Raw genomic sequence first — 13,376 nt, 5'->3', positions numbered from 1 at the left:
ATGGGATGGTACTTTCAGAGGTTTGTGATGTAAATTATTCTGAATTTTTGGCAGAATTTTTCATGCTATGCTTTATGGAACAATTAAACTTGTGTCTAAAAGTCAATCATTTGCAGCGTAATAATAATAAATTGCAAAACAATGAATTTAAGGATAACATTTATTTTGTGATTAATACATATGGCAGTGAATCAACAGATTTTTATCTAATCAAATAGTGATTTATTTTATTTTTAATTACACAAAACGTTTACAAAAGCCTGAGGCTTGTGTAAATTAAAAATAAAGACAAAGCAATAATATGTCAGTTTTACTGACTTTCTTGGATGTGGATAAGATTATAATATAGTAGGATGGTAATTTTACAACTGATGATCATTCCTTTGAGACAATTTCTTCTATTCAAGAACAAAAAAGGCAACTATTCTGATTATTTTTCTAAATGACACGTCTGGTGTTTATATTTAAGCTTTGTTTGTTAGCTTTTGACTCACAATGTGTAATTGTTGGCATCTACATCAAAGTAACAAGCCATAAAAAGTATCAGCAGATAGTGGAGAGAAAATCAGCCTCAAACTAAAGATAAACTTAGTGTGGTTTATCTTTAAAAAAGTCGTGAGTGCTCCAGCCTGAACTGTTACTCCTTCCAGAAGCCTCTGTTGTGATTAATAGCCTGAAGAAGCCTGGTCTGCATTGTCCTCTGTACGGGGTATCTCTTGTACATAGGCAGCAGTAGCAGCGTATGGCAGGTGAGCGATTCTGGCAGATGGTGCTCGGTGGCATCAAGTAGCGGAGACACTCTCATTTGAATGTACTCCATTCCCATAAAAGGTATGCGCTCACAGCCTGTAAGGAACACTAATGACCCAAAAACAAAATTTTTGGGTCATTAGAACAAACAAATATTTTCATGTATTATAACATTAAGACTTCTCTAGATTAAAAAAAAAAAAAAGTACGTTACAAAGTCTGAAAATGATGCAAAGTGTGACGTTCTGTTGAACAAAATCCAGCTGAATACTTACAAAGGAACTTTTTCTTCTCCTCTGCTGTCAGTGTCTCAAACACCTCCCAAAAGATAATCATGTTTGGATGGTCAGCATGGTAGGCTCCCTCATAAACTGTGTTCTGTTTGAAAAAATACAAAGAAGTTTAATAACATTTCTAAATGAAAGATACTTGCAGAAATTCTGTTCCAGTGACTCCAACCTGCACATGTATTTGTGCAATAAAAACAGCAGCACTCGCTATAGTGTTTTACTTACATAGTTTGCAAGTACTACAGTGCACATCTAAAATTCTTTACCTTTCCCCCCACATTTATCTGCCAAACAAATTTATCATTAGATCTCATTAGAAGCCTTAATATAGCTAATAATTAGACATAAATATTAAATCAGTAATTTAGCATTTTTGCTTTGTGCTCTTTCTGCAGAATGTGTTAAACTGGGAATGTTTACATGTCAGAGATTTCACCTGTTAAAAAATGGACCCTCAAAAGCCCCCAAATATTTTGCTTAGATTATTATTCACACCCACAGAGATAAATGACCAGAGACCAAAAATGACATGTTGGGAAAAATGTTACTTAATGACCCAAAAAAACCCAAATGAACGCTGATTGATCGGCTTTAGTGCCATTAGTTATCCATTAATACTGCATTGTGCAATTAAATCAACTCAATATTATTGTGCATGTGTGGGGGGATGTGTAATGCATGATTTGCAAACTGTGTAGGCTGATTTGTGTGTAACTTTGGGTACCTGCAATCTCATTTAAAACAAAAGCAAAACTGAAAGTAAATCTAGAAAGCTTGAAAAATATTTTTTAACATAATCTAATAACATGTATGACTTATGTTTGCATTTTGAAATATCAATAGAGCTTCAATAAAAAACAAAACTAATAAAATGTAACAGGTCTTAACAGTTTAGAAAAGCCATTTAACATATCACAGCATGATATAAAATACATGCTACAAACCTACTGAGCTCAAAACTCGGAGTTTCTGACTTGTTTTAATGGTACAGTGGCACCTATGTACATTCTTGGAACTGTTGATCCACTGCAGCCTCCAAAGGCTCAGAAACTGCACTTCACAAATCTTTTTTTCTGACCCAGTGCATCACAATTTGCTTTTATTTGCATCACGCAAAACCACTTGTACACAAAATGTGTACAATCTGTTGTAATCTTGTGTTATGTCCCCACACACAACACCTGCATCCTCAGGAGCTATGTTTTTAATAATTTTAGTGGTTTTTTTTTTTTTTTTTTTGTATAAGCCACGGAAACAATAATGTAGATCTTATATACTGTGGATACTGATAGTTAAGGTAAATTAAGTGTGTATATATAAATACTGCTTAGTTTTTCAAGACCTAAACATTAGGATCTCTTCAGCTCACCTGCTTGAAGACATCCCAGTCGTAGTTTTCTTGACCCACCATAACACTTTGCAGCTCGTCTGGCTGGAAGAAGTCCACTACATCCATGTCACACACTTTGAAGAATCCCCTCTTGAATGTTTCAAAAATTCCCTCCACTGACTTGTTGAATATGTGGTTGACACAGGCAGCAACAAATCCTTTCCTTTTAGGAAAAAGCATTTAAAATGATGATAGTAGGCTCTATTAGCAAGTGGATGGATGCCTGTTAACTATCTACTACAAGTCTGTACTGATGCTTGTGTCATATTTCTGCATGCAAGCGACATTAAAAGTATGGATCAGTACAAAGGGTGCAGACACTCATTTCTACCAATAGATGGCAGCAAAAGAAGGGTTTCACAGGTGACCTCCCACACAAAGAAGATATGAATGTTGACATCTCCTAAATCTGGTCTTCTGGGACTGCTGCACTTCTCTTGTCTCAAATTAATGCTTGTTTAAATAACAGACTAATTAAAACTTAAAGACAAAATGTTAAGGAGATCCATTCCTTTTAAATTGTGTTTAGAATAACAGTGCAATGATATATTTTTATCTGAAACACCTGATATTCACATTCTGTTATTAATAAAGTATTTTTTTTTATTAACATACTTAATTAATAACAGACTTGTGCAACACAAACCTGCTATTTAGGTTTGATGTGTGTCAAGTGCGTTGCAGCAGGGAAACATTTGGAGGACCGCAGCTCTCAAGGACCCGAGTTGGCTACACCTGACGATGGTCAGTTGCTTCACCAAGGGTTGTGAAGAAACTGCTACATATTTCACTAAATATTTTAAATATACCTATTTGACCCGGTGACATGTTTTCCAGCTTCTTTTGGATCGAGTGCAACTTCTTCATCGCCCCAGGTCACCTGTAGTACCGAGACAGAGGGTTGTTATATACTTGGAATTTACAAAACATACATATGTAAAACAATAAAACATAATCAACTATCCAGGACTGTAAACCCACACTGAAAGGAATCTCCAAGTCTTCTACTTCCTTAGGAGTGTAGTCCTCCAAGATGCATCTCCAAGATCTGAATACACAATAAACAAAGCTTATTAGTAATTTTATATAATCATCACTGACATTACTTCTATCATTCAGATTGCCAAAAAATAAAACAACTTTGCTTTTACCATGAAAACATTTCTCTCCCATTTTTCTATGAAAACATTTTCCCTTTTGGTTTTTCTTTCATGATTTTCACTCGCAGGATAATAATGGACCTGGATGCAACTTTCCCTACTTAGAAACCATGCAGAAAAAAGTAATTAAGTTCAGAGTTTTTACGTCAGCCTTACTCTGCCAGCACAGGGTCAAATTCCTTCAAGTCGTCCAGCGAGGGTTTGAAAGAGAGAAGCTTCTTGAAGAGAGCTCGAGGGAAGGGCAGGTATACAATGTTGTGGTTGTAAAGAGCCAAGCCACACAGAACACCAAACAGGAAGTAGCGTTTCTCCTCTACTTTTGGCTGTTTTGGGAAAAAAATGAAATAAAATTTCGTCAAGTAACCAGAACATGTACATAATAGTAAACAAGTAACCAGAACATGTACATAATAGTAAACAAGTAACCAGAACATGTACATAATAGTATACTTTCACAAGTTCTGGCACTGGAGATTTTCTATGTCTGATTTCACCACTAGATGTCAGCGACTGAAACACTGTTCCTTTCTGTGCATCAGTGGACCATTAGATCATTTGATACAAGCGTTTGTCTTTGACTAATCATCTTACTCTAGGTGGAAACCAGGCCAGAGTCTTGCTGTCGTTGTAGATGAACATTTCAGATTCAGGTGCCATCAGTTCATCAAACACATGGAGGAAAAAGTCCTTTTTGTTGACTTGCATCACTTTTCTGTCATCCACAAACTGCACCTAAAACAGAGAAACAAATCTTCTGAAGATACTGAATTACAGTACTGTGCAGTAGTCTGGAGATACTGGTTAGTTCTTTATATATTGTCAGGAACAGAAAAGGAGAGATTTATTGAAATATGCTATGTTGAATGGAAATAAAGAAAATAAAACAAAAAAGTTTGTAGAGTCTTAAAAGTCTCAAAGGTCCCAATCTGAAATGAGCACTTATTCCCCGACACAACCAGACCCCTTTTACACGTGCTTTATTGTCATTTCTTTAAGGAGGCTACAGGAACAGGACTTAAAGGACATTCCAACATTTCTTTCAATACATCTTCTTTTGTTTATGATCTCTGCCAAGATGCCACATAGTTTTAATTATTTAAGCCACTGATTTTCAGTTCAGTAGTGTCACATGGCGTACCCCCACCTTCTTTCCCCGATTTTCCTCTTAGATAATGGCTTCATGACAGCCACAGTTCGATAGAGAACATCTCTTATGCGGCTTTGATGAACAGTACTGTTGGATCAACCGAAGGACCAGATGAATCTCTTAAGTCCTGTGATGGGAACATGCTGGAATGTTTCCTGTTCCTTAAACATCATTTTCACATACTGTTTATTTGCTGGGTTTTTTTTGCTCTTTTTTTTTTTTTTTTTTTTTTTTTTTTTTTAAGAGTTCAAACTTATTTTGTCCACCACTTATACAGATTTTCTAAATTTTTAAGGACACTGCACAAATTTTTAAGGTATTAAATTGTCAGTTAATAAAATATTGGTTTCCACTTTGGTGCAAAAATATTCAATGCATGTAGAATAATACTGCATGTGATTCTGTCATGCTTTTCTAGATGCAGTTATAGAAATGGGAATATCTTATATCTGCTAAACATGCAGCTGTTAACAAAGCCCCCAAGGATACAATTAAAGTTCAATTTGTTTCTTATTTGTCTGTTATCTCCAGACATAACACTGGTTCATCCCTTGACTGGATGTCTTTTTATGCTTGAAGTACTCACAAGTCAGTGTTAAAAGACAACATAAAACTCCTATGAAGGAAAAACTAGCATGGAACTGGATACAAATGAAAAAGCAGGAAATGTTAAAAAAAAAAAAAAAAAAAAAAAAAAAACTTTGACAGACCTTCAGAAAGTCTAAGAAACTAATATTCAAACCATTTTAAAAGATTAAAAGAAAGTCTGGCCAGTATAATGAAATAGGGAATGATTCAACACAAAGCTACAAAGGTTTGGCTAACTTGTTTACCAAAAGCTCCCTTCTGAAGGCAGAGTGATCGGCTGCAGCGAGCTGTCTGAAGGCGTCCTCCACCAGGTGGGTTCGCCTCAAAGTTAGCTGAAAGACGGGAGCAAGGTCTTCTACTGAAACTTCTGTAAACTCCCGAGGCCATGCCAAAGCCATCCCATGAACAAAATGATGTGTTTCCTGTTACCAAAAAAAAAACCTTCATGTTAAGAAAACTCAACACAGTGAGAAAGTGACAACATCAACGATAAATCAAAATCATATGTATAATGTTTGTGGTACCTTCATTACTCGGGCAAAGATGTTAAACACCGCCACCTTGCAAAGCAAAGTGAAAACGAAAGGGTAGCGGCAGAAGATGGCAGGTGTGTTCTCGTCATCCTTTCAGTAAAAATAACAGTAAAAACTCACATAGACTTCATTTCAAAAGAAAACAGTTTCAGACATGTAAACCTCCAAGGAAAAGATGCAAACAAGGACCATGTTTATGTGACTCCTCCTGCTTTTACCTCCACTTTTGAAAACGTTATCCATAAGGTGACATCAACATGTGGCTCCACACTAGTGCCGATTTCCTCTACGTAGAAGGTGCTCAGCGGGACTTTGTAGGACTGTCCTGTTTTGTTTGCCTAAAAGAAAGTGGGTCAAAAATGTTACAAATAATTTTTCATTTATTAATGTCTAAAACTATGTAAACCTGACCTATAAATTTCCCCATGGGGTAAAGTACCTATCTGTATCGCTAAAAGTATTCGTTCAGCTACCTTTACATGAATGTGAACTTCAGTGTAATCCCATTCTTAATCTCTTGGTTTTGATATGATGTCGACCAACCTTTGAAAACCTTGCACAAGGTTTATGAGTGTGTTTATGGGAATTCTTGACCATTCTTGCAGAAGCACACTTCTAAGGTCAGACAAGAAGACCTGACTCGCAGTCTGCAATCTAATTCACCTAAAAGGTGTTCTATCTTGGTAAAGCCAGGACTCTGTGCCAAACTAGCCTAGCCTATGTTGTTGCGACTAACTGTCCAACACCACCATTTCATTAGCCGCGGCAGGCTAAACACGGGAGACATTGATTACGCCCACTAAGTTGCAACTTCTTCATCTTACGTTTGTTTATTTACAGAATCATAGCGAAATAAATCAGCATATACAACGAACTATACGACATGTAGAGAACAAGATGCATTTATTACATAACTTGCGGTCAACAAAAATTTTACTCCCAAGTTCACCTCACCCCCTACATCCTCCAAGACATGTGATGCGCTCAGGTGAGTGCAACTATTTGTAACCTAAGAATACACACCCAAAGTGACACACCCTCCACCCAAGTGCCAATCAAGTGTGCACACATTAGCATATTCCCAAACATCAAATCACTTACATTATGGCTCCTACACATGTCTTTATGGACCTTGCTTTGTGTCCTGGAGTGCAGTCAAGTTGGAACAGGAAGGAACCATCCTGAAACTGTTCCCATAAATTTAGGAACATGGACTTGTCCAAGGGGCAAAGCCCAGCTTCTGAAGAATAACCCCCTCACCATAATCCCCCTCCATGAAACTTTATTCTTGGCACAATGAAGTCAAACAGGTACTGTTGTCCTGGTAACCACCAAACTCAGACTTCTCTGTCAGATGCCAGATGGAGAAGTGTGGTTTGTAACTCCAGAGAGCATGTTTCCACTGCTCTAGTCCAGTGGTAGCAGGTTTCACACCACTGCATCTGACGCTTTGTAATGCACTCGGTGATGTCAGCTCGGATGCAGCTGCTCAGCCATGGAAACCCAACCATGAAGCTGTCTAGGCATCTAGAGATCCCACTCTGTCGTTTTTCGTGCTACCACTTCATGGCTGAGCTGCTGTTGTTGTCAACTGCTTCCGCTTTGTTATAATACCACTGACAGTTGACTGCAGAGTATTTAGCAGCAAGAAAATTTCACGACTGGGCTTGCTGCACAAGTTGCATCCTATCACGGAACCATGTTGGAATTCACTGAGTCACTAAGAGTGACCCATTTTTTCACAAATGCTTGTAAAGGCAGTGTGCATGCCTAGATGGTTGATTTTATACACATATGGCCTTGGAGGTGATTGAAACACCTGAATTCAATTATTTGGATGGGTGAGTGAATACTTTTGGCTATAGTGTGCCTATCTGTCTAACTTTCATAACAGCAGAACAGTGAAATACAACCTGTCATGCAAATCAGTACAATTTATAGAAAAACCCAAGACATTATCAGGACCTGTTAACTTGGAATATGTACTGATCAATGTGTTTTACACCGTTACAGATCTAGTACTTGTTTACTCTAAATCCCACTCCATGTTAAGAAAACAGTGAATCTATTAATCTATTAGTGGTTAAAAGGAAACATTAATTACTGACTTTGTAGAGGAGTTTCAGGACTTCCAGCAGGTACTTCACTCCAGGGTTGTGAGTTGCTAAAAGGCCGTTCTTCAGCATGAAGGCTAGGGCATTTTTGAAGACCATGATGTGCTTCATTAGAATGGAGGCTGACAGAGATGACCACCATTTTCCTTAAAAAAAAAAAAAAAAGGAATTAATTTGTGTAACTGCAATAGTTATCATTACGTGTGAAAATAATTTTCGGATTCTAAAATAAATAACATCTTTTAAAAAATAATAATACTTTTGCCTCTAAACAAACAAACTAAAAGTGAAATTATATGTCTTTTATGTCTTATATATATATATATATATATATATATATATATATATATGTGGAAAGATAGAAAGTAATTTACTTAGTGTTTCCAGAGTCTTCTCACTGAGCTGCGATATAACAACTGCCAGAGGCAAAGCTCCATTCATGACATGAGAGTCGTCTTGCAGAAGGGGGAGAGTCAACAGAATCAGGAAGATCTCTGGAGATTTCAAGGCCATTCCTGAGTCAATAAGCAACCCGATCAGGAGATTTATATTCACCTGCATAGACAGAAGTTGTGTAAGATCTTCTGCACCAAATAAATGTGGTCAAATTTCAGTCAAATTTATTCTGTGTGTTTTTATATGTAACGTATCCTTAACTGATTGTTTGATCCATGGGACTGCCAACAACTGGTCAAAAGCCTGGCTAGCAGCCTCAACGTCCACCACGAAGGCTTCGGCTTCTGGGGGAGACCCACTGATATGTAATGTAAAGTGTTTAAACAAAAGGAGTGAGTGGCAATACATTCAATTCGAAAACTTAATTTACAAATACAAACACATAGAAGACTTGACTTACTTGGCTTTTGTAAAACTTGCAACAAGACTTGAACTTGTCAAAAACATTGATTCTATTTGTCTGTCATAGAAAGAGGGATAAGGAGTGGTTAAGCCTTATAAACAGGCATAGAATAAATAATATATTATTCAAAGTTAAATAGTGAATAAATGCAAATGAAAAAAACATAATGTAAAATCCAGAGTTATAGAAATTACCTTTTCGCCTCCACATTGCTGTGCTTCATTTTTAACCACTTAAGCAGTTTGGTTTCATCAAGCCACCCAGTGATCTGTCCATGATTCGAATTCTTAAAAGATGGAAGAAGTTAGGCAGTACTCAAAAAGGTTTTTCCTCTTTAACATTTGTGGAAACAATTCATTGTTTATCATCTATGCGCTACCTTTGCAATGGACGAGTAAATGAAGTTTGTATTCCATCCAGCTGATATTTTCAAGTCTGCTTAAACCCAGAAAGCAAAATTAAAAATGAAATTTGAATCTGTTTGTATTAAAATAAGCCTATACGTGAAGAAATTATTTTTTTAGCCTATACGTCCAGAAATTGATTACATTTTTTTATATCAGTAATTGCACAAAAGTAAAACTATAATGAAAAAAAAACTTAAGAAAAAGTACCTTCTGATGACTTAAGGGGAAAAGTTTTACCTGCATAGTTCTCTAACAGCAGAATGAAGAGAGATGCATCCCATATGAATGATTTAATCTGGTAGCCAGAGGATCATCACATACATACCGCTTGGTGTGGCTGTCGCACTGTCAGTGGACCATGGGAGCTGAACCAGGGTGGGAGACAGACTGTTATGTGGTCTTCCAGTTCCTATTTGACCTTTGTCCCCACTGCCAAAAGCCCATAGCTGGCCAGAGGAGCTCAAGACCAGAGTGTGACGTCTGACAGACCAGAACCAATTGTGAATTAATACCATATAAGACATAATGGCTTTCTCTAAACAGAGGTTTACTAAGGAAACAAATTGTAGTTTTTACCTGCCACAGGCAATCTGGGATGCAGGTCCATCCAGGCCATCAACCAGTCTGGGTCTCACTTCATTGGTGGAAGAGTTGTGACCAAGCTGACCAAGGTTTCCTTCTCCAAAAGTGAAAACACGTCCATCCTAGACATCATAGAATCCCATTATGGATAACATCTTCCACTAATTATCTTTACATTGAGATAACTGGTGTCAGAAGATTTTTTTCACCTTTGTTAACACAGCAGTGTGTGACTCTCCACAGCTTATGAAGGAGACACCCAGAGGTCTCAGAGCTGGTACCATGCAGATGTTGAACCTGCCTATATTGAACCATCAAAAGATACACTTTTTTTTCTAAATGAAAATACACACAGTGAGTAAAAGTGTTTGATGTGAAAAATTAGTCTGATTATTACCAGTATGCTCCACCATTTGGCTGGAAAAACTAATCGTATAGATAAATTAAAGTACCTTTTTCATCCACCCTGTTGAGTCCCAACTGGCCTGACTTATTGGCTCCACAGCAGTACACCAGGCTGGAGAGTGTGTTGAACAGGGTATGGTTCCCTCCAGCTGAGATCTGGGTCACTGCTATTCCAGTCAGGGCACACACCAAGACAGGCTGGTGTTGCAGCGACACGTTCTTGCCTAGACCCAGCTGACCATGACTGTTTGAACCCCATGAGAAGACATCTCCTCCTGGAAAATGGCAAGAAGTAAAGGAAATAGAAAGCGAAAAGAGGGAAAAAAAGTTGTTACTGAGAAGATTACAGAAATCATTCACAAAGACTTTTCAAGTAGAGGCTACTTTTTCTTAGCGTTTAGTCTAAATGGTTAGTATTAACTACAAAACAGGTCATTTCAATAGAACATGGCGGCTTCAGAATGTTCATACAGCAAACACCCTTGAAACATTTCATGTCTTGAAAATGTAATTTTCTCTTTTTCATCTACATACGAAACTCTCAGTGTGCTTATTGTCTTACCTTTGGTCAGCGCCAGGGAATGGAAGTTTCCACAAGCAACCTGGATGATCTGTATGGGCAATGGTACAGGGACCCGGCTGTACGGTGGAAGGACAACAAGTCACTGCAAATACTTTATAAACAGTTTGTTTGTATGTTGGTATTCTCCATAGCCTGAATTCTTGCCTTGGTCTGTAACTCTTGTGCTCTGGTCTTTGGTACACTCCCAGCTGCCCATTGTCCCCTGCACCCCAGGAAAACACATGTCCAGATGCAGACAAAGCCAAACAATGGTCCTGGCCACAAGCCATTGCCACCACATCTTCCAGGCCCTCCACGTGGTCTTGAACAAGACAGACAATAACACACAGAAAACTTATGACAAAGTCTAAATAAACATGTCCTTAATATGCACTATGAAGTGTAAAAGCACTGAAATGTCCCTTTGATACCTTGAAGTGTCAAACACAATGCTTATTAGGTGCTTGTGGTAAGATAAATTCCTCAGTGAGACTCAGCTGGAGATTTGCATGGGAACATGAGTCATGAAGAGAACAACTGATGGGTTCGTCACAGATGACATCCTACTTACCTGCATATCAGAATCCACTGACAGTTTTCATAAAATGAAAGGGAAAGTAAACTACAGTTAACACAAACAGAAGTCTATGGAAACTAATCAAACACCAGTGTGTGTTTCTTATCTTGCTAAAAGATAATAAGAAAATAATTGCCATAAAAGAGAAAAAAGTATTTATCTCATCAGTGCATGAACCTGATTCTGTGACATTTCACTGTAGTTAATCACTTTCCTAAATCAGCTCTCTATGTGGGGCTTAATATTTCTTAAATAAAACAACACAATGATCACTGGTATACTAATCAGGTTATTTCTTTTTTTTTTTTTTTTTTTTTACCTGTCCTGTCCAGCATCTTAGCATACAGAATGGCAGTCTGTGTGCCATGTTTAGCCAGACAGATTTACTCTACCAAGGGAGACACATCTTATATATGGCTGCCCTTTATAATCAGGTTATTTCTTATGATTCTCACATTTTATGTATCTTTATGTCTTACAGTTTGGTGCATATGTAATGTTCATATACTGTCATAAATTATTTTTAATAGCTCAACTTGGCAATTTACTGGTTAATGAATATTCATAATACAACAGCTACCATTTGACAGGATAATATTTACTTTTATGTCTGTGAAATCTTAATGATACAACATGAACATTGTTTTACTTATTGAAATATCTATCAGTTCAAGTTAAGTTTATGTCATTTAAAAAGGCATTAAAACTGAAAGTCATCCTGCTATAAATGCAATAACTACGTGGTAGTCAAACTTTTCTGTCTCATCACATATCCAAGCCAGTTTTTGCTTAACTTTCGTTGTATGAGCGAGAAAGGAGTGAAACGAAACCGAAACTTAGCTCCTGCGTACAGAATGAACCTGCGTACAGAGACGACTCGTCGCCACCAGCTGATGCATCAGCTGTGGATAAATTACTCTTCAATCCTTCAAATAATATTTTAAAAATTAAAAAGGAAAAATATAAGAAGAGGAAATGAGAAGTACCAATGGCAAACTCATTTACTGCATAGTTATTTTGGCTTTCTAAAATAAATATTAATTTAAATTGTTTTATAAAATATAACTCACCCAGTATTTTCGCATTGGTATTTTTTCGCCCCAGCTGTCCATGTGAGTTGTGTCCAGATGATAAAACTCCTCCTTCTGCATTCAGATATAAAGTGTGTTGCTCTCCGCAGCAGATGTTGGAGATAATCCCGGGGACAGTCCAGCTGGCTGGACTAAGCGCTGCCTGAGGACCAAACTGTCCACTGGAGCTGTCTCCCCAACAGTACAACTGCATATCTGTGTCCAGGCTGAACTGTCAGTGTCCGACGCGGCTCTCTGGTTTTCAGCTAGTGGTGCATTCAAGTGGCGTAGGAGATATCCGGTTCACTTAGTGTCGCGCGAACAGCGAATATGTTAACATTAAATTGTTTGTTACTGTGCAATAAAATTATATAATTTCTTTAGTTCAAACAAAATAATGTAGGCTGTAGGTAAATAGAGGTTTATATGTATAAATAAATATATTAATTATATATATTATTAACATTTGTTTTAATCACATCAGTTACATTTTGAAAAAGCACAGGGCTATTTGGGTACCTGAAGCGCATTGTTTATTTGTTTGTAATATTTACAGAGTATCATTGAACTTATCAGAAACTAGGCGATAACAAGGCATTTGTTCGCAGAATGCGGAAACTTTGTCAGTGCACAATTTCCCGGTGCACAGGCTAGACTGATACACAAGGTAGATCACAGCTAATCAGCTTTGGTGATGCATTCATTGATTTTTTTTTTTTTTTTTAGACTTTTTCTGAGTTCTATTTAAAGAAAAGACAACTATCAAAAAGTCTAGTGACTTTTTTCTATCGATATTGATGAATAATGTGAAAACATGAATATTTTATTGTTTACTCCAGCAATGCTGTTTTGAACACACAAGAAATTTGGTCCTCACACAGCATCCAGCTTTAAGCTGCAGTCAGAGCAGATATGGTGCCCTCTGCTGCATGACCAGACTGA

At 37.3% G+C, this 13,376-nt stretch overlaps 1 protein-coding gene across 1 annotated transcript; it reads right to left on the bottom strand.

Moving 5' to 3' along the window:
- Window positions 1-252: 252 nt before the first annotated feature.
- Window positions 253-12,648, bottom strand: LOC306760386 (putative E3 ubiquitin-protein ligase HERC4; the record flags this gene model as incomplete). The annotated part of the gene is made up of 23 exons (XM_079246206.1): window positions 253-858; window positions 1,026-1,128; window positions 2,410-2,593; window positions 3,240-3,310; window positions 3,412-3,478; window positions 3,747-3,913; window positions 4,182-4,322; window positions 5,571-5,747; window positions 5,850-5,948; window positions 6,077-6,196; window positions 7,967-8,118; window positions 8,347-8,527; window positions 8,630-8,726; window positions 8,829-8,888; window positions 9,026-9,117; window positions 9,211-9,266; window positions 9,564-9,718; window positions 9,815-9,942; window positions 10,030-10,121; window positions 10,273-10,500; window positions 10,788-10,864; window positions 10,953-11,109; window positions 12,435-12,648. 23 exons carry the CDS (start codon window positions 12,646-12,648, stop codon window positions 638-640), a joined length of 3,039 nt encoding a protein of 1,012 aa, XP_079102332.1. The 3' UTR covers window positions 253-637.
- Between the last annotated feature and the right edge of the window lie 728 nt (window positions 12,649-13,376).

This window comes from Telmatherina bonti (assembly GCF_933228915.1).
Source record: "Telmatherina bonti genome assembly, chromosome: 9".
Lineage (NCBI taxonomy): Eukaryota > Metazoa > Chordata > Actinopteri > Atheriniformes > Telmatherinidae > Telmatherina > Telmatherina bonti.
This window is presented reverse-complemented; position numbering and strand designations above follow the sequence as displayed.